Source organism: Podarcis bocagei (genome assembly GCF_964188305.1).
Source record: "Podarcis bocagei genome assembly, chromosome: 6".
NCBI classification, from domain to species: Eukaryota; Metazoa; Chordata; class Lepidosauria; order Squamata; family Lacertidae; genus Podarcis; species Podarcis bocagei.
Genome location: NC_138130.1, coordinates 99,396,183 through 99,421,890, shown reverse-complemented (window position 1 = coordinate 99,421,890; position 25,708 = coordinate 99,396,183). Strand labels below are relative to the sequence as shown.

Genomic DNA, 25,708 nt, shown 5'->3' with positions numbered 1-25,708 from the left:
GTTCCAACTGTGATCAATTCTTGTTGAAGGTCAATGTTACAGTGGCCAAGTATTTTGCCTACAGCATGCCTGACTTCCCTAACACTTTCTTCCTTGGATTTCAGCTGTAGGTTTGGGCTCGTGGTGCTTTCACATGACCCTAAAGTATGAAATGCAGGTTAGTACTGCTTTAAAATGTCCACATGCCTTTTGTGGATGTGTGTTTTTTCTTCCTAGAACTCTTTATGGGGTGGTTGGAGCAGTTGTAAGTTTTTACTACAGACAAATCTAAATAAGCAAATACCCTGTCTGCAAAATAATAACAGTACCAAATGGTTAAAATGTACTTTCTGCAAAGTACATTCAGAAATCTTAAAATAAGACAGAAGCCTTTTTAAAAACTGAACATCACTGACCTAGAATAAATAAATATGAAGAGCCAGTGTGTGAACATGTTACTTGGGGAAGAGGAGTGGTCTGTAGAAATTGAGACTAGCTTGGCTGCGAATATGTTTCAGGTCCTGTGTAGCATAGTGACTAAGAGAAATATCCCTAGGTGCTCTTAGTCAAGCCAGTAAGCATTACCCAAATGCAGTTGATAACAGGATGCCCAGCTGCTATACTGGGGAGTCTATATCACTGCACAGCTTAGTATCTCCTCTGATAATGGCTCTTGTATTTTTTATTATTATTATGTGATGGTCAGAGTTTATCCAGCCAGCCAGCTTGGCTGTAGCATGTACATTAATTTATCTCTTTGAATATAGCAGTTTCCTCCTGTTGGCGCTTGCTGTCCTCTTAACTGCTGGTTAATTGACCGCTATTGTCTGCCATCGTGGAGCATGGCCTCTTACTAGACCTGGGGGTGCCTTTACAATCCCACGCAGGGAGAGAATCCCGTTCCAGACTTTCTCTGACCTCCTTGATCACTTCACAAAACATTGTGTGTCGCTCTTGATTCAGCGCTGCCATTAAAAAATGCAACCCTAGATCACCTCCTCCTCCCCTGAATCTTCTGTGGATTAAATTGTAAATGCTTCTCTGCATTTTTTTTGTAGCTGTTGGATGAGCTGCCCATGATCTACAGTTGTTGCATGTTTGTCTACTGCCTGTAAGTATTTGTCTCGCTAAAACCTAATGCCAATTGCCTCTACTTTGTAGGTGTACAGTGGTGTCTCGCAAGACGAAAATAATCCGTTCCGCGAGTCTCTTCGTCTAGCGGTTTTTTCGTCTTGCGAAGCAACCCTATTAGCGGATTAGCGCTATTAGCGGTTTAGCGGATTAGCGGCTATTAAAGGCTTAGCGGCTAAAAGGCTCTTAGCGGCTTAGCGGCTTAGAAAAAGGGGGGAGCGAAAAGAAATTGGAACACTCGCAATACGTTTTCGTCTTGCGAAGCAAGCCCATAGGGAAATTCGTCTTGCGAAGCAGCTCAAAAACGGAAAACCCTTTCGTCTAGCGGGTTTTCCGACTTGCGAGGCATTCGTCTTGCGGGGCACCACTGTATTCTTTATCTTGCTAACATGGGGGGGGGGGAGGTGTTAAAATGACCACTGGGCCACAGAGCACTGAACCTGCAGTGCTCACGCCTGACTGCAAGCCATTTCCTCTTACCACCCATTTTTATAGTTGCTGGGAAATTTTAGGATCCCCCCCCCCCGCAACATTTGCGGGAAAACTGATGGACACGGGGCATGGAGCATGCAGCCCTTTTCCTATTCACTGGCTCTCCCCTGCAGAGTGTGTGTCCCTCTTCCTTTTAAAACCTTTCTGGAAGCACACCTGGCAGAGGTGAAAGGGGGAGAATATTTGGGGATGCACGAGTTCCAAGCATCCCTCCTTTGCTGATCCTTCTTCCCGTGCAGGATAGTGTCTACTAGTCCTAACGGTTACATAAAACCTCTTGGTTATATGGTTGTCTGTCTCTTGAGTCCCTACTGCCAGGGAACCATTGACATGGGAGGGATGTTTCTTTCATCAGCTGCTTGTGGGCTTCCAAGAGGCAGTGGTTCCAAGAGGCCACTGTGCTAAACAGCTCGCTTGGCTAGATGGACCTTTGATCTGTTTCCACTGCACTCTTGCCGTCCGCATTGCGGAGGTAAATGCAGGCTTGAAAATGCACAGCAGTTGGATATAATCTCAGCTAGGATATTTAAGGTTAGTACAGTGGTGCCCCGTAAGACGAATGCCTCGCAAGACGGAAAACTCGCTAGACGAAAGAGTTTTCCGTTTTGGAGGTGCTTCGCAAAACGAATCTCCTATGGGCTTGCTTCGCAAGACGAAAATGTCTTGCGAGTTCCTGCGGGTTTTTTTTCCCCTTCCCCCCCTTTTTATAAGCCGCTAAGCCGCTTATCAGCTGATCTGATAAGCCGCTAATAGCGCTAATGCGCTAATCCGTCAATGGGCTTGCTTCGCAAGACGAAAAAACCGCTAGACGAAGAGAATCACAGAACGGATTCTTTTCGTCTTGCGAGGCACCACTGTAGTTTGAATCCCCACGACGGGGTGAGCTCCTGTTGCTCAGTCCCTGCTCCTGCCAACCTAGCAGTTCGAAAGCACGTCAAAGTGCAAGTAGATCAATAGGTGGGAAGGTAAATGGCGTTTCCGTGCGCTGCTCTGGTTCGCCAGAAGCGGCTTAGTCATGCTGGCCACATGACCCAGAAGCTGTACGCTGGCTCCCTCGGCCAATAAAGCGAGATGAGCTCCAGAGTCAGCCATGACTGGACCTAATGGTCAGGGGTCCCTGTACCTTTACCTAGGATATTTCAGTCTTGTTTTCAGCAGGACCTAGGAAGTTGTATGAAGGGAAAGAAAGCAGCCATTTTCCAGGAGTTTGGCAAGAGGCCCAATTATGGATGAAATGCAGCCTGATTATAGTCAGAACTGTGTGTGTGTTGTGCAGTTTTACAGACTGCGCCATTGGTTCAGAGTTCAATTTCCCCAAAAAATCTCTGCTTCCCCTTTTCGTAAAGCAACAAATTTCTAACCCTTGTGTTCACAGCGGTGCACTTGAAAGTGACTAGGCACCTGCTGATGAAATCCTGGAAGCCATAATGGTTGAACAGCTGTTTAGAGCGTGGTGCTGAGAATGCCAAGATCGCAGGTTCCTTTAGGTATCTGAGGATGGCTATCAAATCTCCTGGTCATTTCTTTATCCGGGAAAACATCCCTCCACCATTCCTCATAAGGCTTGGTTAATAATAATAATAATAATAATAATAATAATAATAATAATAATAATAAAAAAATTATTTGTACCCAACCCACCTCTGTGGGCAGCTTCCACAGAGACCAAAAATACACTAAAATGTCACACATTAAAAACTTCCCTGAATAGGGCTACCTTAAGATGTCTTCTGAATGTCAGGTAGTTGTTTATCTCTTTGACATCTGATGGGAGGGCGTTCCACAGGGCAGGTGCCACTACCAAGAAGGCCCTCTGCCTGGTTCCCTGTAGCTTTGCTTCTCGCAATGAGGGAACCGCCAGAAGGCCCTCAGAGTTGGACCTCGGTGGTTTACAGACTCTTTTTTTATTTCTTTTTATTAAATTTCACTTAAATAACCAAAAGAAAAAACAAAACAACAGTTACAGAAAAAAGAAAAGTAAAGAAAAAAAAGGGGGGGGAATATCCATATCCATACATAACACAAAAATAGCATCAATTTCCGTTACAGTTCCTTGTCTTACAGACTCTTGATCATCTTGGTCACTTTCCTTGGGACTCTCAGGTGCTGAATCTTGCAAAGTACTATAGTTTGTGCTTTCATGATAGCCCTGTAGACCTGCAGAGTCTGAGCATCACTTAGAACAGAATAACAAAATCTCCATCTTGGAGCAATACCTGCTGCCTGCAGAACCTACGCAAAGTTTCTGCTCGGCTGCACACCCTGCACAAAGAGCAATTATAACCTGGCCGTGCTACGTAATTTTCACGGCAGTAGGCAGCTGAACACTCCTGCCCAGCTTAATAGCCGTGTCTTTCTTCACGTCATTTTGTACTCGCTGTTCTTTTCCCCCGCCTCCTCTCACAGGTAAGTTCAGAACACCTGTACCTGCCTCAGTGTCTTCCTCCAAACGATGACGTTTTTCCTTCACCCCATGATGAATTATGTCTATGGTGATGTCTTGTTTTTTAGAGAGGAAAATGACACGGTGAAATAGTTAACTTAGAATGAGGGCAGGCAGTCCACTTCCAGACTGCCACTGTTTGGCGAGCAGGGTTTAGTTGTGCACTGGCAGATGAAGGTTGCACCGTGAAAGTGGACTTGGCGCTCTTTTGCAACAAACCTGCTTACAGAACGAACAAACAGAACTTTTGTGATGACCAGATTTGACGGGAAAATGCCCTGGAAAGTGTGGAATAAAGGCACTGACAGGCAGCCCTGTTCAGGGAAGTTTATACTGTGTGATGTTTTAGTGTATTTTTGGTGTCTATGGAAGCCGCCCAGAGTGGCTGGGGAAACCCAGCTAGATGGGCGGGGTACAAATAATAAATTATTATTATTATTATTATTATTATTATTATTATTATTATTATTATTATTACTGACGTCTAACTTCAGTGCAAAGAAATTGTAATGAATGCTCAAGAAACAGGCTGTCTGGAAGAGCCACAAATGCTTTTTTTACAGTTGCCCTACAAGGCTTTGATTCCTATGGTTGTCCATGCATTTATTTCATCCCACTGTTCCGTGAAACAGGTCTGGGAGGTTTTTGAAAATGCAGAAACCCATCCCTGCTTCCCAGAACAGATTATGCACTGAGTGCATATTGCACAATCTTTCAAATCATCTTCAGCGTGGAAAAACATTTTCTTTAAAGGACTATATTTTTCCTCCTGCCTTGCGTTAGTATTAAAAAATTAGTGGTGAGGGAGGGAGGGAGAGACATGCTCCAGAGTTGGGGTGTTGGCCAGTTCTTGCATGTTCCCACCAAGCAAGTGTTGTGAGCTTCTCCCCCTTTCCAGTCACTAACAAAAGAAACTCGACCTGTTCGCCAGCCTTAAAAGACCTTGTAATAAATGCCTTTGTCACTGCTGCCTCTCATCACTGTTCATCTTTGTGTCTGTTTCAGGTATGAATGTTTCAAGTACAAGAAAACAATCAATTATCCCCTCCTGTTTATACTAATAGGCTACAGCATTGGCGTCAGCATAGTAAGCAGCACAGTTTGGTGGTTTCTTTTTTAGAAGACTTCTCCTCCTGCTCCTCTGCCCCTGCCCTTTGCAAATTGCATCTGTGAATATCCTACAATAACCCTCTCCTGCGCCCAGTTGCAGATGACTCTGCAGCCATGAGTAGCACAGGACACTCCTCCTGGCACTGGGAAAAATAGCATTTGGGGGGGGGGGGAGGCAGGACAAGATGCTGCCAATCTGATTTTTGAGTGATTTGCTGCACCCTTTTGTAGTTCAGTGTCAGAGCGCTTGCATTAATAATAATAATTTTATTATTTGTAACCTGCCCATCTGACTGGTTGCCCCAGCCATTCATTTCAACACCTATAAAAACATAACGAAACATTAAAAAGCCTCCCTAAAAAGGCCTCATTCACATGTTTCTAAAGGTTATATAGTTACTCATCTCATTGACATCTGGTGGAAGGGCGTCCCACAGGATGGGTGCCACTACCGAGAAGGCCCTCTGCCTGGTTAGCTGTACCTTCAATTCTCGCAGTGAAGGAACCGCCAGAAGGCCCTCAGAGCTGGACCACAGTGTCCGGACTGAACAATGGTAGTGGAGACGCTCCTTCAGGTATACAGGGCAATGGTGAATACAGTGGTACCTTGGTTCTCAAACTTAATCCATTCCAGAAGTCTGTTCCAAAACCAAGGCACACTTTCCCATAGAAAGTAATGCAGAATGGATTAATCCATTCCAGACTTTTAAAAACCCCTAAAACAGCAATTTAACATGAATTTTACTATCTAACGAGACTATTGATCCATAAAATGAAAGCAATAATCAATGTACTGTACTATAAAATAAATAAGACCATATTGTAGATGATAAAAATTAAAGTTTTTTATTAATCTGCACTGATGATTGTCATTGTTTGGCTGGGGGGCTTTTATCCATTTCCACAGTCACACAATCAATGAATCAGTAGCTGAACTGGGTTCCACATAGTCAAACAAAAATAAATTAACCCAAAAAGCCTCAAAAACAAAAACGCAAAATAAATACCAAAAACAAAAGTGCCAAATACCGTGGTCTCGAACTTAATCCATTCCGGAAGTCCATTTGACTTCCCAAATGTTCGAAAACCAAGGCGCAGCTTCTGATTGGTGCAGGTGCCCTGGAAACAATAGCCATCAGCCGCATGGGCCATTCAGCTTCCGAAAATCATTCGAAAACCAGAACACTTACTTCCCGTTTTCGGGGGTTGGGAACCAAGGCGTTTGAGAACCAAGGTACCACTGTATACATGGTAAACAGAGAATTCCCGCAATGCTGCTATAGATGCATTCAGAGCTGTAGAACCTACAGAACTACTTTATTCTGAGTCAGGCTGCTAGCCTATCTGGCCAGTGCTGAAGGGCAGCAGCTCAAACAGAAGCGTTTCCTTGTCCCTGAGAGCTTTCTAACTGGAGGTGCCAGGGACCGTATACAAAGCATTTGCTGTGCCCTGCAACCCTCCCTTTGCATGCCGCGAGCTGTCTCAGGTATGCCCTGCGGTCATTTGTAGCCTGGGATCTCCTTGCCCTTCCCCAATACAGTGGTACCTCGGGTTAAATACTTACCCTATTTTTCGCCCTATAGGACGCACTTTTTCGCCTCCAAAAATGAAGGGGAAATGTGTGTGCGTCCTATGGGGCGAATGCAGGCTTTCGCTGAAGCCTGGAGAGCGAGAGGGGTCGGTGTGCACCGACCCCTCTCGCTCTCCAGGCTTCAGGAAGCTCTGTGCAACCCTCGGGAGACCGGCTCCGAGGGTTGCGCAGAGCTGCCTGCAGTCCCGGGCTCAGCGCAGCTCTGGGCGGCCATCGGGAGCGGGGCGCGAAGTCCCGTCCTGTTCCCGATGGCCGTGCAGAGCTGCCTGCAGTCCCGGGATCAGCGCAGCTCTGGGCGGGCATCGGGAGCGGGGCGCGAAGTCCCGCCCCGCTCCCGATGGCCGCGCAGAGCTGCCTGCGTTCCCGGGATCAGCACAGCTCTGGGCGGCCACCGGGAGCCGGGCGCGAAGTCCCGCCCCGCTCCCGATGGCCGCGCAGAGCTGCCTGCAGTCCCGGGATCAGCGCAGCTCTGGGCGGCCATCGGGAGCGGGGCGCAAAGTCCCGCCCCGCTCCCGATGGCCGCGCAGAGCTGCCTGCAGTCCCGGGATCAGCGCACTTCTCCCCATAGCCAGCCCCACAAGCTCGGGGGACAGCAGGGAGGCAGAGCGCGCCTTCCCGCTGTTCCCCGACCTGTTTCTTCCAGCCCCACACCTGGGGGGAAAATAAAAAAAATTTTCTTTATTTCCCCCCAAAAAAACTAGGTGCGTCCTATGGGCCGGAGCATCCTATGGGGTGCAAAATACGGTAATTCTTTCCGGAGATCCGTACTTAACCTGAAACTGTTCTTAACCTGAAGCAACACTTTAGCTAATGGGGCCTCCTGCTGCTGCCGCTGTTCCGCTGGAGCACAATTTCTGTTCTCATCCTGAAGCAAAGTTCTTAACCTGAAGCACTATTTCTGGGTTAGCGGAGTCTGTAACCTGAAGCGTATGTAACCTGAAGCGTATGTAACCCGAGGTACCACTGTAGTCACTTAGAATGAGAGCATTGGGCTAAAATGCCAGCCAAAGCCACAGTCTGACCCAGGAGTGCCACCACACCACACCTGGGCATCCTCCTGTTCCCATGCCACAGATTGGTCACCTGCGGTACACACCAGCAACAGCTGCCTTATGCATATATTTCTTTGTGTTTCCTTTCTGCAGGTCTACCTAAATTGGAAACAGCCGGTGTTTCATCAGGTAAACAGTTGCTCATTTGTCGGTTTAAACAGAGGGGATGCAATCGGTCATCGTTTCTCGGGCACGACTGGTGGGAAATCAGTGTTTCTTGGCACCGAATCATTTGCCGCACAACCCGTTCTCTCAGGTGCCATGCTAAAGTGATGCTCGGGCCCTGCATTGCAAACCAAAGTCTGTTGGGCGCAAGGTCAGAACTAGAGATGTAATACTCAAGCTTGGAGCATCATTTTCTTTTCCTTCCACTCAAAACTGTAGTCAGGCATCTTACCGCATCCTGAGTTGAACGTAAGAGGGCTGCCGTGATTTCCCACATCCATCACAGCCCAGGGACCGCTAGTTGATCATCCCTTTGCAAAGAAATCAAGTTCTGTAGTGCGCAACTGCCAACTTAGTTGTATCTGTGGGTGGCTAACATTTGGTGATTGCCATACAGAAAGCAGACCTGTTATGTGGCTAAATCTGTGGGAGAAAGTCACCCCCATCAAGAAAATATCCTACACTGTGGCTTCTCTTCCTTTTACATCCTCCAAACCGCTTGGAGCCTTTCTCTTCCACCCCCCACCAGTTTCCACTGATGTGTAGTACCACCACAGGCATGTGTTCATGCCAACTTTGTTGCACCTGGTGTTGCAACCTGGTTTGGGTAGTTCTGCAGAGAGGAAGGAGAAAGATACATTGTTGTTGTTTAGTCGTGTCCGACTTTTCGTGACCCCATGGGCCAGAGCACGCCAGGCACTCCTGTCTTCCACGGCCTCCCGCAGTTTCGTCAAACTCATGTTCGTAGCTTCGAGAACACTCTCCAACCACCTTGTCCTTGTCGTCCCCTTCTCCTTGTGCCCTCCATCGTTCCCAACATCAGGGTCTTTTCCAGGGAGTCTTCTCTTCTCATGAGGTGGCCTTCTCTTCTCATGAGTTTTGGAGCCTCAGCTTCAGGATTTGTCCTTCCAGTGAGCACTCAGGGCTGATTTCCTTCAGAATGGATCGGTTTGATCTTCTTGCAGTCCATGGGCCTCTCAAGAGTCTCCTCCAGCACCATAATTCAAAAGCATCCATTCTTCGGCATCAGCCTTCTTTATGGTCCAAGAAAGATACATAGCTCCCAACATTTTAAGGCCTGTAGACAGATGTCTATGAAGAATGGTTTTGGTACCAGACTGAAGGTGCAATCCTGAGTAGGGAGAGGGCTGCACTGAATACAGTGCAGTTTACTTCTGGGTAAACATGCATAGAGAAAAATATTTAGATTTCCTAGGTGGCTGCATCAAATTTCTAAATGCCCAGGCAGCCAGTTAGGTGGGACACTTTACTATCTCTGCTGCAGGAGACAAAGAACTCAGCCATCTATTCTCCTCTTCCCCAGAATATGTCTAACATTTCTGAATGGATATGGGGTGTTTTTATTTGGGGGGGGGGTTTAAGGGCTACTTTTTGGAGTTAATATATTTGTGTTGGGTAAAATCACACCTGTGTAGACAAGCTGCTGATAATTTAGATGTGCCAAATTAGAGACTGCAGGTCGGGCTGAGAAATTTGCTTAATTGTGAGCAACGTTCAACCCTGCCCTCTGGCGATGTGTTTTTAATAGCAGAAGCTTTGTAAGCATGATATAAATAACGTACCTTGGCAAGAGAGCAGAAAGCACTCCTCGTTTACTGCAATTAATTGTCAGAACACATGCAGACATGACTGCGTTCCAAGTGCGTCTGGAGTCTCTCATTATGCCGTGCTATTTTTGATTTCCCGTATTTAGATGCATAATTTCTGCATTTTAGAATTGCAGCAACTAGATACATGAACGTACGTCGCCACAGCATGTCTTCCAAATGGATCAGTATCCAATATAATCTGCTACCTGTCTTTTGAAAGAATCTGCTCTCTTGCTGCTGCCTCACCAGCTCCTGCTGGTTCTTCTCCCTCCTCTTCCTAGTTTGACAATCCCTGTTCCTGTGATAAACGTCACAGCGAGCACACTGGCAGATTATACGTTCTGACTATATTAGAGAACTAACCAGCAAGATACTTCCCTTTTTGTAATTGATATGCACAGGCTAATTTGCACGTTGGTTTAACGTTCTGGAACGTAGTGTATTTTTTAGGAGAAGAGTTTTTTCAGCTGTGGAAGCAAAGAAATCTAGCAAAGAGAGAGGTTGACACCGCAAACGTTGAAGGGACAGCTGTAGAGGGGAGCTACAGATATTGGCAGTATACCTGTGAATTGTTGAGGGTCAGGGTCTCTTGACATGTCAATCACAATGCTACTTGGATCAATAAATGGGAGAGAGGGCATTTAAAGTCAGATGACCATTGTTAGCCTACTTTCTTCCGGCTGGAGACCAAGTGACGTGGAGGGAGAGGATAGAAGCTTGGGGAAGAAATCCTGGGCATATTTGTGATGATGTTCAGAACCACAGGTCCAAAGGAGGGCCTGAGCAAGTGGTTTGATGCAGGAATACCAAAGAAGGGTGTAAAAAAAGCCAGAATCAAAGAATTGTAAAGTTGGAAGGGGACCTTGACGGTCATCTAGTCCAACCCCCTGCTATGCAGGAATTTTTGCCCAACATGGGGTTCAAACCCACAACCCTGAGATTAAGTGTCTCAATCTCTACTGACTGAGCTATCCAATAATAAATGTCAATAATATCCAATAATAATAGTAATAATAGTAATAGTAATCATAATTTATTATGGTGACAGCAGTCACGAAATTAAAAGACGCCTGCTTCTTGGGAGAAAAGCAATGCCAAACCTAGACAGCATCTTAAAAAGCAGAGACATCACCTTGCCGACAAAGGTCCGTATAGTTCAAGCTATGGTTTTCCCAGCAGTGATATATGGAAGTGAGAGCTGGACCCTAAAGAAGGCTGATTGCCGAAGAATGGATGCTTTTGAATTATGGTGCTGGAGGAGACTCTTGAGAGTCCCATGGACTGCAAGAAGATCAAACCTCTCCATTCTGAAGGAAATCAACCCTGAGTTCTCACTGGAAGGACAGATCCTGAAGCTGAGGCTCCAATACTTTGGCCATCTCATGAGAAGAGAAGACTCCCTGGAAAAGACCCTGATGTTGGGAAAGACGGAGGGCACAAGGAGAAGGGGACAAGAGAGGACGAGATGGTTAGACAGTTTTCTCGAAGCTACCAGCATGAGTTTGACCAAACTGCGGGAGGCAGTGGAAGACAAGGAGTGCCTGGCGTGCTCTGGTCCAGGGGGTCACGAGGAGTAGGACACGACTAAACAACAACGACAACAACAATTTTATACCCCACCCGTCCGGCTGGGTTTCCCCAGCCACTCTGGGCAGCTTCCAGCAAAATATTAAAATACAATCATTCATCAAATATTGAAAGCTTCCCTAAACAGGGCTGCCTTCTAGATCTTTAGTCAAGAAAGGTGGAGAGGCATTGATGCCTTTGCAAACGGTGGGAGAACACGGTGGATATTATGATGGCTTGTCCGCCCCCAGGCAAATGTGTATACCATACTTATAGGCAAGACAGTGTACGGCAGTCTGGCCAGAACCTCCCATCAGCCCACCTGACCCACGAAGGCGTAGGTGGCAACTATCCAAGGTTTCTAGACAGCTCACCTCTCTGGGCCAAGAGCCCAGCACAGATAAACGCAACATCAAAGCAAGCCAGTTAGCATAGATCAGAGCATGTCAGTGCAAATATATATGAGCTCATCATTGCAACAACTACCAGTTAATTGCGGGGTTATCTTGGCTACCAAGACGGTGCTTGCAGGCCTCCCGGAACAGTTCCCCTTTTCTTCAGCGCAGAGTGGGAGGCACAGAAACCGATTTTAACAAAAGCAAAGATGCGGAATGACAGTCCGAGCGTCGGCTTTAGCGGCAAATGGGGTGTTAAGGGGGAAATCGCGATTGATTTCGCAGGAATCGTTGGGTCACACTACCAACTAACATATTACATGAGCATTTAAAAGCAAAAATTGTCAGGTGCGTGAACTGGAATAACATGGTCTTGGGAGGCAGTGGGGGGGGGATCAAAGTCAGTTTATTTCAGTTTTTCTTTTTCCCTCTTGTAAATCTGACTGGTCCCTCCCTCTTGGGCATGCGTTTTCTTAAAGCAATGGAAGGCTAAATTTTAGCTAGCCTTTCATATGTTTGCCGAAGCGCAACACCTTTCATTCAGGGAAGCATAGCATTCTATTAATTTACCTGCAGAGGGGAGAGACCCAGAGAAAATTAAACCTTCTTTCCTTCTGCTTTGTCGTACAGGTTATGTATGGAACGCTGGTGGCTGTTCTAGTACTGCGATCTGTATATATAGTCTTATGGTAAGGAACGGGTTAACTTTAAAACGCTTGCACTTGATCATTTGTGGGGGGGGGGAGTTATTGGGGTTTTTCTTTTTTTGTTTATTATGTTTGAGTGTTCTCATTTTTTTTCATTTTTAGCCAACAAACAAGCCTGAGTCAAAAATAGCATGCAGCCTTCAGGCTAGGCTTGTTCAGCGAGGACACGGGAGAGTTGCGGAGGGGTCCAGAACTGCAGGCTAATTCGTAGAATCATAGAATTGTGAAGTTGGAAAGGGGTCCCAGGGATCATCTAGTCCCTCTGCAATGCAGAGAGGGCCCCCACTCTGGCTGGCGACCACCTGGCTATATAATGACCTCTAACGGCCTAGGACCCGCGTACCTACGGGACTGCCTCTCCTGATATGCCTCACGGAGGACCTTAAGGTCCACAAATGACAAAACTTTGGAGGTCCCAGGTCACAAGGTGGTTAGATTGGTCTCAACTAGGGCCAGGGCCTTTTCAGTACTGGCCCCTATGTGGTGGAACACTCTGTCACAAGAGACCAGGGCCCTGCAGGACTTGACATCTTTCCGCAGGGCCTGCAAGACAGAGCTGTTCCGCCCGGCCTTTGGTTTGGACTCAGTCTGACCCTTATGTTTCCCTCCCCTTATGGTTTTGATCTATGGGCTACTTTTAAAATGAGGCTGCATTTTAAATTGCATTTTAACCTGTATTTTAAATCCCCCACCCCATTATGTTTTTAGTGTAATTTTACTGGTTGTTAGTCGCCCTGAGCCCGGCTCTGGCCGGGGAGGGTGGGGTATAAATAAAATTTATTATTATTTTTATTATTGTTAACTAAAACTGAAATGGACAGTCAGAATAACCGGGGGGTGGAGCAGCTCTATGAGGAAAGGGTTCACCATTTGCGGGGTTTTAGTTTCAAGACAAAGCGAGTGGATGAGGGGAGATGATGGAGGTGTGCAGAATTACCCAGAGTTTGGAGAAGGTGGGTAGCGAGATATTTCCCCCCCCCAAAAAAAAAACAATCCCTCTGTCCTAGTACCTCGAACCCAGGGATATCCAACCGAGCCAAACGTTGGTAGTTTCAGGACAGACGAAAAGGAAGGGCTTCTTCACATAGTTGAACTGCGGAGTTTGATCCCACAAGAGGCTGTGATGGCTACCAATTTGGATCGATTTAAAAGAAAATTAGGCCAGTCCATGGAGGATAAGAGCATCGGTGTCTTCTAGCCGCAATATCTGTGTTTCACCTCCACTGCTGGAGGCGGTGCATTTTCTAAATACCAGTTGGTGAGAGCGGCAATTGGGGAGAGGGCTATTGCTCTCAGGTCCTGCTCGTGGTTTTCCGAGAGCGCAGGAAGCTCCCTTCGCCTGAGTCAGACCACTGGTCTTCCTTTTCAGCATTGCCAACACGACTGGCAGTGGCTCTCCAAGATTTCTGCCATGCCTGGAGAGTCCGGGGATTGAAAATGGGAATTAGATGGGCCTTTGGTCTTGATCCAGCAGGGCTCTTCTCCTGTTGTTAAATCTGCTTTAACATATTGAGAAAAAAAATCTCATTTGCTTCTCTCTAGGGTATACCCGTGGCTGAGGGGCCTAGGCTATACGTCCCTGACAGTATTTTTGCTGGGGTTTTTCCTTTGGAACGTAGACAATATTTTCTGCGATAAACTGAGGTAAGTGAACTGCAGCGTGCGATTCTTCTCGTTCACTGACTTTGCGGTTTGGGGGTGGGGATTTAACTCCAAAACCCCATCGTTTTTAATACTGTTTTTGAAATACTGACGCGGGTGGCGCTGTGGGTTAAACTACAGAGCCTAGGACTTGCCGATCAGAAGGTCGGCGGTTCGAATCCCCGCGACGGGGTGAACTCCTGTTGCTCGGTCCCTGCTCCTGCCAACCTAGCAGTTCGAAAGCACCTCAAAGTGCAAGTAGATAATTAGGTACCGCTCCAGCGGGAAGGTAAACGGCTTTTCTGTGCGCTGCTCTGGTTCGCCAGAAGCGGCTTAGACATGCTGGCCACATGTACGCCGGCTCCCTCAGCCAGTAAAGCGAAATGAGCGCCGCAACCCCAGAGTCGGCCACGACTGGACCTAATGGTCAGGGGTCCCTTTACCTTTAACCTGCCCTGAGACCTTGGGGTGAAGGGCTGGTAACAAATCATCGACGATAATAATGGTTGTAGTTGGCAACCGTCTGTCTCGAGATATAATAATAATAATAATAATAATAATAATAATAATAATAATAATAATAATTTATTTGTACCCCGCCCATCTGGCTGGGTTTCCCCAGCCACTCCGGGCGGCTTCCAACAAAGACCAAAAATACACTAAGATGTCACACATTAAAAGCTTTCCTAAAGAGGGCTGCCGTCAGATGTCTTCTGAGTGTCAGGTAGTTGTTTATCTCTTTGACATCTGGTGGGAGGGCGTTCCACAGGGCGGGCACCACCACCGAGAAGGCTCTCTGCCTGGTTCCCTGTAGCTTTGCTTCTCGCAATGAAGGAACCGCCAGAAGGCCCTCGGCGCTGGACCTCAGTGTCTGGGTAGAACGATGGGGGTGGAGACGCTCCTTCAGGTATACAATGGAGTGTGCCTCCGGGGGTGAAGTCAAAGCGCTGTATTAGCAGCACCAAAGTGACCTCCCTGGAGGTCTGGAGGTCCTGGGCTGTCCAGATGAGACTTCCCTCTCGTTCCCCCGGAACGTAACCCCCGTGTAAGTGGAAAGTTGCCTATACAACATTCGGTACTAAACCACCCATGGGCCCCTTGGCATTGCGTCACCCTTGTACACTCTGTTCTAAATTGTAGCTCCTAAATCATAGCTTCACTGTCTCAGTCTGTCCAGAACTGTAAAAGGCAAAGGATGGTTAAGTCCAGTCAAAGGTGACTATGGGGTTGCGGCTCTCATCTCACTTTCAGGCCGAGGGAGCTGGCGTTTGTCTGCAGACAGCTTTCTGGGTCATGTGGCCAGCAGGACTGCTTCTGGCACGACGGGACACCGTAATGGAAACCAGAGCACACAGAAATGCCGTTTACCCTCCCGCCACAGCAGTACCTATTTATCTACTTGCACTGGTGTGCTTTTGAACTGCTAGGTTGGCAGGAGCTGGGACAGAGCAACGGGAGCTCACCCCGTTGAGGGGATTTGAACCGCCAACCTTCTGCTCGGCAAGCGCCAATCGTGTCCAGAACTGTACTCTTGCAACCGTAGCGTTTGAAGGTAGACCACACAGTTGGGTGCCACGATAGGGTGCCATCTGTCAGACTGTAGTCAGCATTGACAAACAGTATTGGAAGATTCTGGGTTAGGAGGTTGTGGGGAGAACATGGTTTTCCCCCCACCCCCAGTTCTAAGGTTGGGCGGGGGGGAAGCTGGGTTTAGGAGGGCAACTGTGTGGCCAAGGTCCCCTTGCAGCTGTGGCATTTAGCTTCCATGGTAGAGAATTACAGAGACTTGAAAGTTACCTAAACAACTGGTGCAACAACTGCATGTCTTTGATCCCGCACGATTGCATGCACTCTAGAGACTGTGTTGGACTGAACGTGAGCAGCTGTTTATGAGACAGTCCTGAGCTACATGGAAGATCTAATCTGAGTGAGCTTCAGCCAGAGAGATTGCTTTAGTGACGTTATGTCCACCTCATTGGGCTGCAAATGGGCTGTGAGACGTGCTTTTGTCAGACAAGTCTTTTTCCACGGTCTCTTTCACAGCCACCGGGGGTGGAATAAACTGCCCTGTAACCCACACAAATGTCAAATTGAACATGCGGTTACAAAAAGCCGTGCCTGTCTCCGCTGATGCACGGAAGCCTCATTGCACACAGAAAGGTAAACCGGGTGCACCAAGAAAACTACCGACACCTTTGACGCTGGTTCCTGTGCCAGGCAAGCCCACATTTTCCTCGAGTGTGCAGCTTTGACGAAGGTCGCCTTTTAAACTTGGCCTCCAGTATATATTCTGCAAGAGAACAGAAAGCACTGTTTCAGCAAGCTGCCAGACAAAGAAAATGTTCAGTTAGTATCGCCAGATCTTCCTAGGAAGCAGACAGCCAGGAAACCGGACATTTCTGGTCTGACAGGTATATAAATGGAGCGGCTTAGAGTCCCAGGTTGTGACTCTGTCCTGTTTTTTTCTCTCTCCACAGGGGTTTGCGGGAGAGGCTACCTCCGCTTGTGAGCGTCGTGACGCAGTTTCATGCCTGGTGGCACATTCTTACAGGCCTCGGCTCCTACCTTCATATCTTGTTCAGGTGTGACAGCCTCTCCTTCTTGTGGGCTCGGGGGGGGGGGGGACTCCCGCCCCATGTGCTGCCAACTTCATAGCTGTAAACCATTCCCCTTCCTTCCAGAAGATTAAGAAGCGTGACTGGTTTCTTGGAAAAAAGTTCTGTTAATAAGATTCGGAGCTGCGTCCAGGGCTGTATGCATTGAAGAGGAGCAGCAGTGGGTGACAGGTGGCAAGGGGGTTGGCAGGGAGGAATGGCGGCTACTGGTGCAGCGCCGGCCCTGTCATTAGGCAGAGTGGGGCAGCCGCCTCAGGCAGCTGACATGGGACTCTTCTGAAAGCGCAACAGAATAAATAGCAATTTATTCCTATTTTATTTTTCACTGCCAGGAAGGGGAAGAGAAGGCACTTGTGGGTAGGGCAGGGCTGGGCAATATCTGGTTTTCAACTTCTTGATAAATCATTAGCTAAACATCACAATGTACTGATATATCACAATGTCTGCAATAAGGGTGGAGCTATGTATAGTGGTACCTCTGGTTGCAAACGGGATCCATTCTGGAGGCCCATTCGCAACATGAAAAGAGCACAACCCGCAGCGGCGCATCTGTGCACGTTCTTTTGCGCTTATGTGCATGCGCGAGCGGCAAAACCCGGAAGTAACCCTTTCTGGTACTTCGGGGTCGCCACGGGACGTTACCTGAAAGAACGTAACATGAAGCGGACGTATCATGAGGTATGACTGTAGAGGCATTTGCTGACTTCATGGTTTTTCCTGCATTGTGATTTTTGCTTAGCACATATGCACGCACATCATGATTTGTGATACGTTGCCAGGTCAAAAAATGAAACCGATGACGCGCTATGGACTTCAAACTGTTTTTGGACGATATATCGCCCAGCCCTACTTGTGGGGTTAACTCATCCAGGTGCCACAATAATTTGACTATACAGCTGGACTCATGGGGGCAGAGGAGACAATTGCCTTGGGAGGCAAAATGCCTGTACTGGCTCTGGCTATAGCTTTGCCCACCTGCCCTCTGCACCTTAGCTCTGAATACCAGCTGCTGGGAATCGCGAGCTGGGAGAAGGTATTTGCATCCTGCATATTGGCTTCTCATAGACATGTGGTTGGCCAACTGGAAGAGCAGCGTGCCAGACAGGGGCCTTTGGCCTGATCTAGCAGAGCCAAGCTCCTCTTACGACCCCCCACCTCAGTATCGCTGCACAAGAGTCCCAGCTTCAGCAATAATAATAATAATAATAATAATAATAATAATTATTATTATTATTATTATTATTATTATTATTATTATTATTATTATTTATAACCCGCCCTCCCCAGCCAAGACCGGGCTCAGAGCAGCTAACACCAAATATAAAAACAATTGATTGAAATACAGCTTAAGATTAAAATGCAACATGAAAACATTAAAATGCTCTCATTTCAGTGGAAACTCAAATCAAAAACTTTTGGGGGGATAAAAACATCAAGCCTTCACCAAGGCCAACTATCTAGGCTGGTCCTATGTGCGCCAGAAAAAAGCCAGGGAAGTCCCCAAATGGGAGTTCCATCACAGAAGGAGAAAGGACAAAAGAAAGAAAGAGGGGGAGGGGATCAATGTGATTGCAAGCCAAAGGCCAGGCGGAACAACTCTGTCTTACAGGCCCTGCGGAAAGAAATCAGATCCCACAGGGCCCTGGTCTCATGAGACAGAGCGTTCCACCAGGCCAGAGCCAGTGTTGAAAAGGCCCTGGCTTCTGGTTGAGGCTAATCTGACTTCCTTAGGGCCCGGGACCTCTAGGGTGTTGCTATTTATGGACCTTAAGGTCCTCCGTGGGGCATATCAGGAGAGGCAGTCCCGTAGGTACGAGGGTCCTGGGCTGTGAAGGGCTTTAAAGATCAAAACCAGCACCTTAAATCAGAAGCTCCGCTCAGCGGTGGGCTTCCCTGTCCCATCAGATGCTGGCCCAGTTGACCTCCATGGTTCCCTGCCAGGTTCTCTCACAGTCCCAGGTACTCAAAACAGGAAGCTGGCTGCTTTTGCCTTTGTAGAGTTGGAAGGTTACCCCGAGGGTCATCTAGTCCAACCCTCTGCAGTGCAGGAATCTTTTGCCCAGCGTGGGGCTCGAACTCCCAACCCTGAGATTTAAGAGTCTTGTGCTCTGCCAACTGAGCTGCCCAGCAGCTCCGGTGTTCATTTGAGTTGGGGCTGTGTTCTGTCGTCTCACCTAAGCGGATGTACCCAATCGCTTGTTTTAATCTTCATTTCCTTCTCTCCACTCTCCTCTCCTCTTTAGCTTATATTCAAGGACACTTTACCTGAAGTACAGGCCAAAGGTCAAGGTAAGGAACTCTACAGTAATTTACGGCTTGTGCAGGTGACGGGGCTTGTTAGGACAGAAGCGAATAAGACTGGTAGTGATGGATTATTTTTTTTTTTCCTTTTTTGATTTGCTTTTCACTGTAGGGAAAAACAAAAGATACGGCATACATAAAATCTGCAGTGTCAATTTAACATTGAGAAAGAAGAGAAAAGGGCACACGCATCCTGGGCTATATTATTCAAAAAACATAATGAACCACTGTCATTCCGCCCCCACCAATAAATTTTATTGAGTTTTAAAACCTGCTTGAGTCCTTTTGTAGTGAGTTAATTTTGTCACCAGCACAATGGTCCACATCTGGAAGGGACCTCTTGAGAAACGAAGGGATCCATAAGCGTTTTCCAGTTAGCTCCTTGTGCCCACCTGCGGCTTTAAGGAGATTTATTGCATCTTCTAAATGTGATTCATCGACCAGGCGATCGAGGTAGCGCCAGCAAAACCACTTCGGGGTCTCAAGGCATTAAGCAGCCAGGCGTTTTAAGCTGAAGCAGTTCTGCAGGAATTTTGGATTAATGGACGCAACCAAATTGCATAGAAGGAAGGTGCAGGTGTTGAGGCACAATTGATCTTGCAGCCTGGTAGGTTATGACGATGTGCTTTCTTTGAAGTAAGACTCTGTAAGATTGTGATGCTCCTTCAGGCTCAGAGGCTGCATTCAGGACAAAAATGTTCTTTTGAATTGCTCCAGCAAGGCCCTTAAGTTTCCCCGTCTTCACATGTGTAGACAAGGACCCATAGCTCAGTGGTGGGGCGCATGCTTGCCATGCAGAAGGTTGCCAGTCCCTGACATACCTCTCTTGTTAGCAGGATCAGGCAAGGAGTCCTCTCTCCCTCCCTATTTTTCTCTGAACCTGGAAATTTTTTGATAGCCCTGGAATTCTTTTGCCAGCCACTGGACTTCCCAAACTGTGGTCTGTGGACCACAGGCTTCGTTCAGGCAGACCAAAGCGAGTCTGTGAAGAATGCATACAGTTTGAGTTCTGTGGAATTCAGATTGCCATACAGTAAAATACAATATAGGAGATAAAAGAATCAATAAAAAATGCAGTGTGTGACAACAGGTGCAAAAAAATAATAATTAAATGATCTGCCAAGACCAGCAATTTTCCAGTGGTCCATAGAGGGGGATTTTCAGAACCACCAGGGTAAACAATACTGGGCTGGATGGAGAAATGATCTGTTTTCCAACTGCCTCCTTAGTTCCCGCAGCATTTATTACATCCCTGGGTTTTTGATACGGCGCTCATTTTTTTCCCCTCTGAGTAAACGAAGCAAAGTTTTCATTGACAAATCAATGAGAACAGTAGGTTCAAAACTTTTGGATCAGTTGAAAAACATGTATCCCTCGTGGATTTGAACTGCTTTTAAAATTCACCTTAACGTCTTGCAAATTCTTCGTGGCAGCTGGCTGTTTTGCAGAGAGTACCCTCCCTGCTCCCCCTTCACAAGGGGCCCTGCCTCTTCCAAGGTGTTAGGTGCGTGTGTCAGCATAGAACAAGGGGCAATCTTTGACTTCAGAACGATTCGTTTTCTTAGTAAGCGTAACTAATCAATGCACAATCACTTGAATAGCATCTCTGTTTTTGCATGTGTGCATTTATCCCAAACTCTAAACCAGATGTAGGCTCTCTAGATGTGGGACTCCCAGCTCCCTTGGTTCTGTTCGCCAGAGCCATTAGCGACGGGAGTCCAAGAGCATCTCAAATTTACCATGGTGCAAATAAAAAAATTCCTTCCAGTAGCACCTTAAAGACCAACTAAGTTAGTTCTTGGTATGAGCTTTCATGTGCATGCACATGAAAGCTCATACCAAGAACTAACTTAGTTGGTCTTTAAGGTGCTACTGGAAGGAATTTTTTTATTTTGACTATGGCAGACCAACACGGCTACCTATCTGTAACTGGAACCATGGTGCAAGTGATTCTGAGGTCTCTCAGAAGCTGCTGCTTGGATTTCAGTGCTTCTACTGGGCAGCAGCACATTGGCTTCCCTTGAAACAAAAGTTCCAGTTTCAGAGATTTAATTTTGTTGGAACCTCGATGGGGGGGGGGGAGAATGTTAAACACCAACCCCTACACTGCTCTTGCTTCCTATTTACATAAAAAAACAAAACCCAAGCATGTTGCTTGCATTCATATGATTAACTTGATGCCTCGCTTGCCTTTTTTATTTTATTGATACAGCAAGAAAAAAAAAGAAAAAGCACAAATACCAAATTACACACAGGAATAACCATAGACACATAATTTTCTTAACGAACAATAAAACATAAATTGGTCTTAACACTAAAGACCCAACCTCCCGTCTATTCCATATTTCGATTTCATATTACTTATTGCCAATAAACACTTTTGCCATAATTAAACTTTTTCTTAATATATCTAATTTCTTACATCTACCTTGCAACTATGCCTGAAGTTCCTCGAATGCTGCAACAGAATTTAAACTACTATATTTATGTTTCGAATATTCTTTGAAAACCTCCCATTTTGAGACAAATTCCTGTTTTGATTTATTCTTTATTTTTTCCGATAGACCGTCTAATTCGGCATATTCTGTCAGCTTTTGGATCCAAACTTGTATACAAGATTGGACGCCTCGCTTGCCTTGAGGTTTTCTCTTGGGGCCTAAGGCACAAGCCTCTTTAAAAAACCCATCAGAACATGGATGTTTTGAACATTGTTCTGAAACATTGTTCTGAACCACCAGAACGATGTGTCCCACAACCGTAATGAAACAGCTTGCACCCTTTTTTCGTGTGTGGAGGCAACAAGGACACACTCCGGGCGATAATATTGCTAAGTCTCAATGGGGTGGTTGTCACTTTCTCCCGTCCCTATTGTTGGGACATGCCTAATTGTCTTGAAAATCTTCCACTTGAAAATGCAGCACTGAACTCGCACACAAGGCAGGCATCCAAATGGGAACCTTTCCAAATACCGTATTTTTTGCTCTATAAGACTCACTTTTTCCCTCCTAAAAAGTAAGGGGAAATGTGTGTGCGTCTTATGGAGCGAATGCAGGCTGCGCAGCTATCCCAGAAGCCAGAACAGCAAGAGGGATTGCTGCTTTCACTGCGCAGCGATCCCTCTTGCTGTTCTGGCTTCTGGGATTCAGAATATTTTTTTTCTTGTTTTCCTCCTCCAAAAACTAGGTGCGTCTTGTGGTCTGGTGCATCTTATAGAGCGAAAAATACGGTACTTTGAAATAGGTTTGCCCAGTGCCACAGTTGGAAAAGCTTCCAAGAGACAGCCCAGCTGCTAAGAACTTGCTTCACTTTCGCAGAACGCTCAGTGCTTTCTAGGGCAAACAGAGGGAGGAAGAGCTAAGCTTTGGAAGTCCTTGCCAAGTCATTTGCTTGGACAGACGGAGGGGTCAAGGGGAGCAGGGCAGCGTCTCCAGCATGCAGCACTACAGTATTTTAAAGCTTCGTGTCACTGGGTGGAGATAAAGGATTGTCTTGCTTCCTCGCTTTGCTGTTTTGTTTAGGCTGTTAAGGAATTTTCTGTTTAGTGATTTAACTGGTTTGCCTTTAGATGGGTGATGACTGTTGTTGCTGTTTCCTTGTATTACCCTTGATGTTGTAACCCGCTCTGGCCTTGTGAAATGCATAAAAATGAAAATATAATAAAGTAAATGTCATTTTTGAAGGTGCCTTTTGATCGAATAACTGCACTACTTTTCATGTACATATTAATTTTTTAAACAAGATTTGTATAGCAGGTACTCTTAAAGAAAGCATAAGGCGGTATAAAATTCTAAGCAAACGTAGGAATTAAAAACAGACTTTAAAAGCAGCCGACAAAGAAGCATAGAGTTGGAAGGGACCCCAACGGTCATTCTTGCAATGCAGGAATAACATAATAACATCATCAAAATGCAAAGAAAATCAACAGTGTGAAAAACAGGTGTACATGTTATAATTATGTGTCTGGGTAGGGTTGCCTAAATGCAACTGTTTTTTGTAGGCATCAAAAGCAGTGCCATGGAGGTGCTTGCACTAATATTAAAAACCCAGGAGCCCATGCACCCCCAGCTGGCAAATGGGGCCACAGGGTGCCGCCCTCCGCAGTCCCTGAAGCAGTTGGAGTAGAGCATTCAGTTTCTGGTAGGGAGGCAAACTTCCTTCAGCAACTGCACTCCTCCTTGGGCTGATGGCTGGGGCCAGGCCCGTCTCCCCTCCTGCCTTAACAAAGGTGCCTTTGTTCTGACGACAAGAGGTCCCTAAATGGCTTTCTCCCAGTGCTAGGGTTTGGGATTGCAGCAGTGAGAACGCTTCTCTGCCCATAACGGCTGCTCTTGCGCCTATCTCCAGGCCATGTGAATTGCCTCTTCTAACGTGAAGGTTAACGTCTTTCCCAAGCCGGCTAAAATTCCTGGTTGCTTGTGCCCAGGAGTCCAGGAGATGCCACGGCTCAGTGGGAGAGTATTTGCCTTGTGCGTATACATTCAGAAGGTCCCAGGTTCAGTCCTTGCGGGCATCTCTAGGTAGGCTTGGGAGAGACTTCCTGCCTAGGACCCTAGAAAGCTGCTGTCAGTGTTGACTATACTGAGCTAAATGGACCAAGGGTTCGACTCAGTATCAGAGTATCAGACATGTACAGTATGACAGCTCTCCATCTTTTTTTGCTTATTAAACCAATGAAAGTTTTTCAGAAGAGAGAGTCACGCAGATGCTCTTGTGTATAAACACTGCGTCAACTGGAATTACTATTTACTAATCATGTTCATTCCCTGGCTCCTGTGTCTTTTAACAGCAGCTTGGTCTGTGGACATTAGCAAGTGACTTATCTGCTTGCTTGCGGCTATGAAAACCCGCTGGCCTCTACAGATCAAGCTGCTTTTAAATGGACAGGAGCAAAAACCAGAACATTTTGTCTGATCAGTTGGCAATCTCCAGGGAGGTATGTGTGTTGTGTTTCTATGTTTCGGCCCAGCAGTCTTAAGAACCCCTTTTCTCCCTTCCTTTCAATAGTTTCTCTTTGGGATTTGGCCTGTTCTCTTAGTAGAATCGACCAATAAGCAAGAATCTGCGAAGAAGCAATGACGAGGACATTTGACCAACGCTGAAGAGACCACTTACCCCAGATGCATCAGGAGAGTCTACAATAAACCACTTGGACTGGCGTGTTGAACATTCTTGCAAAGGAATATCCCCCTTTCCTTCCCTCTGGAGCTGCAGAGAATCTGTAGAAACAAGAGCCAGCCTATCTACAGAAGCCACGATTAGAGGTTTTTCTGTGCTTGAGGTATCAAAACGAGGGCGTGGGATTTCTGTATACAATACTTTTGGAGCTGCTGGGCTGGCAGATTGTGCTGCTCACAGAAAGCAAGTGTGTTTTCTGTTCTTGATGGTGGGTTACAGAGGTTTTCATTTGTGGGTGAAAACATGTCTGAGCATCATTGGAGCCAGTCAGGAACGGACAGACCATCTATTTGATCTTTAGAGGGGTCTCTGTGTTCTCGGGCACACTCTGTATGTCTGCTGCTACATCCTAACAGTCCGGGGCTTTACTCTGGTTTTCCAAAAACTGGTTTCTTTAGCAATTTGCACACGATAAGGGGAGCTGGGGTAGGAGTGTTATTCTCTTAACTGAGTGAAATGTCCTGTTTCCTTTACAGATAGTGGGATTTTAATTTGATAGGGGGAGTGTCTTTCCACATGCAAAAAGTTTGTGAAATTTGCTGTTAAGTCAGTGATAAACAGAAGTAACAGAAGCCCATAAACAGAAGTCCAGTTGTCCACCCCAGTGGTTACTTGTGGAACCAATGAAACAGTATTAGCTAGAGAGGTGTGACCCAGGATCCCTTGTGGAACAGTAGAGGATGCTGGGACACATTTCTCTGATCACTGTGCAGCTGCAAAATGTTTTGAACCAGAGTAGGAGAACCACCCCTTCGAAAACCACTCCCTCTCCATGGGATAATTGTAGGCCAAAGGAACAAACCTGCCTTAGCTCTCGCCCTCCGACCAATTGGAGATGTGAACTGTGAAGCTGGACTTTCATTGCAGTCCTAAATACCGTATTTTTCGCTCTATAACACGCACCCGACCATAACACGCACGTAGTTTTTAGAGGAGGAAAATCCGTAGGCATGCCACCCGTAGGCATTTCCTCCATAACACGCACAGACATTTCCCCTTACTTTCTAGGAGGAAAAAAGTGAGTGTTATGGTGCAAAAAATACGGTAGTTACCTGGAGGTAACCAATCGCCGCTTCTCGTTCCCAAACAAATTTAATTCATACCTGCCTGCCTTCCGGAGTACAAAATCCATGCACAACTGTTCAGATGCGCACGGGACATCTTTTGAGTCTCTTATCTCTCAGCCTAACCTACCTCATAGGGTTGTTTTGAGAATATTCGGTATGCCACCCTGATCTCCTTGGAGGGATGGGCAGAATAAAAACATAGTGAAAAAGTTAGGATTGTGCCTTCCTAAAACGAAGAAAAGTGTCAATTGGCCATCTGCGCTTTTCTTGACTGTTGCTTCAGAGGTTGTTAAAAAGAGACGTATACCTAATTCTACAGTTATGCTACCTGAAAGCTGATGGGGGTGCGCATGTGTTTTGCCAATTTGGTAGACATCCCTGAATCTTGAGCAGGGTTTTTGCCTTGGGTGCTTCTTACACTGTGAGGAGCTAAGAATTGGGCTGTTCGGCTTCTGTCGGATTCTGCCAGATGGTGAAGGAAATGTGGTTTTGTTGCATTGCTTTTCTTCCCTGCATGCTTTGAGCTCCTTTGTGCTTTGGCTAAAGTCAGCAGCCTCTCTTGAGCTAAGGAGGCAGCTCAGTTTGTTTAAGAAGCTCCTGAATGGCACTGGTACCCGAAACCTCCACACCCCTTAAGAAAAAAGGCATAGGCTATTCCTAACCAGGAT

At 46.6% G+C, this 25,708-nt stretch overlaps 1 protein-coding gene across 2 annotated transcripts in view; it reads left to right on the top strand.

Annotated features, from left to right (window-relative positions):
• ACER3 (alkaline ceramidase 3) overlaps positions 1-23,954 on the top strand; it is a 51,503-nt gene extending 27,549 nt beyond the window's left edge. Inside the window, exons 3-11 of one of the 2 annotated variants that reach the window (XM_081197458.1) lie at positions 105-157; positions 1,038-1,090; positions 5,051-5,132; positions 7,892-7,927; positions 12,165-12,223; positions 13,784-13,885; positions 16,360-16,464; positions 18,741-18,786; positions 23,803-23,954. In XM_081197458.1, the coding sequence (XP_081053584.1) occupies positions 105-157; positions 1,038-1,090; positions 5,051-5,132; positions 7,892-7,927; positions 12,165-12,223; positions 13,784-13,885; positions 16,360-16,464; positions 18,741-18,786; positions 23,803-23,874 (608 nt within the window). In that variant the 3' untranslated portion in view covers positions 23,875-23,954. Of the gene's footprint in view, positions 1-104; positions 158-1,037; positions 1,091-5,050; positions 5,133-7,891; positions 7,928-12,164; positions 12,224-13,783; positions 13,886-16,359; positions 16,465-18,740; positions 18,787-18,910; positions 19,073-23,802 lie in introns of those variants that run through there. The other variant, XM_081197459.1, reaches the window with a different exon arrangement.
• The last annotated feature ends 1,754 nt before the right edge of the window (positions 23,955-25,708 follow it).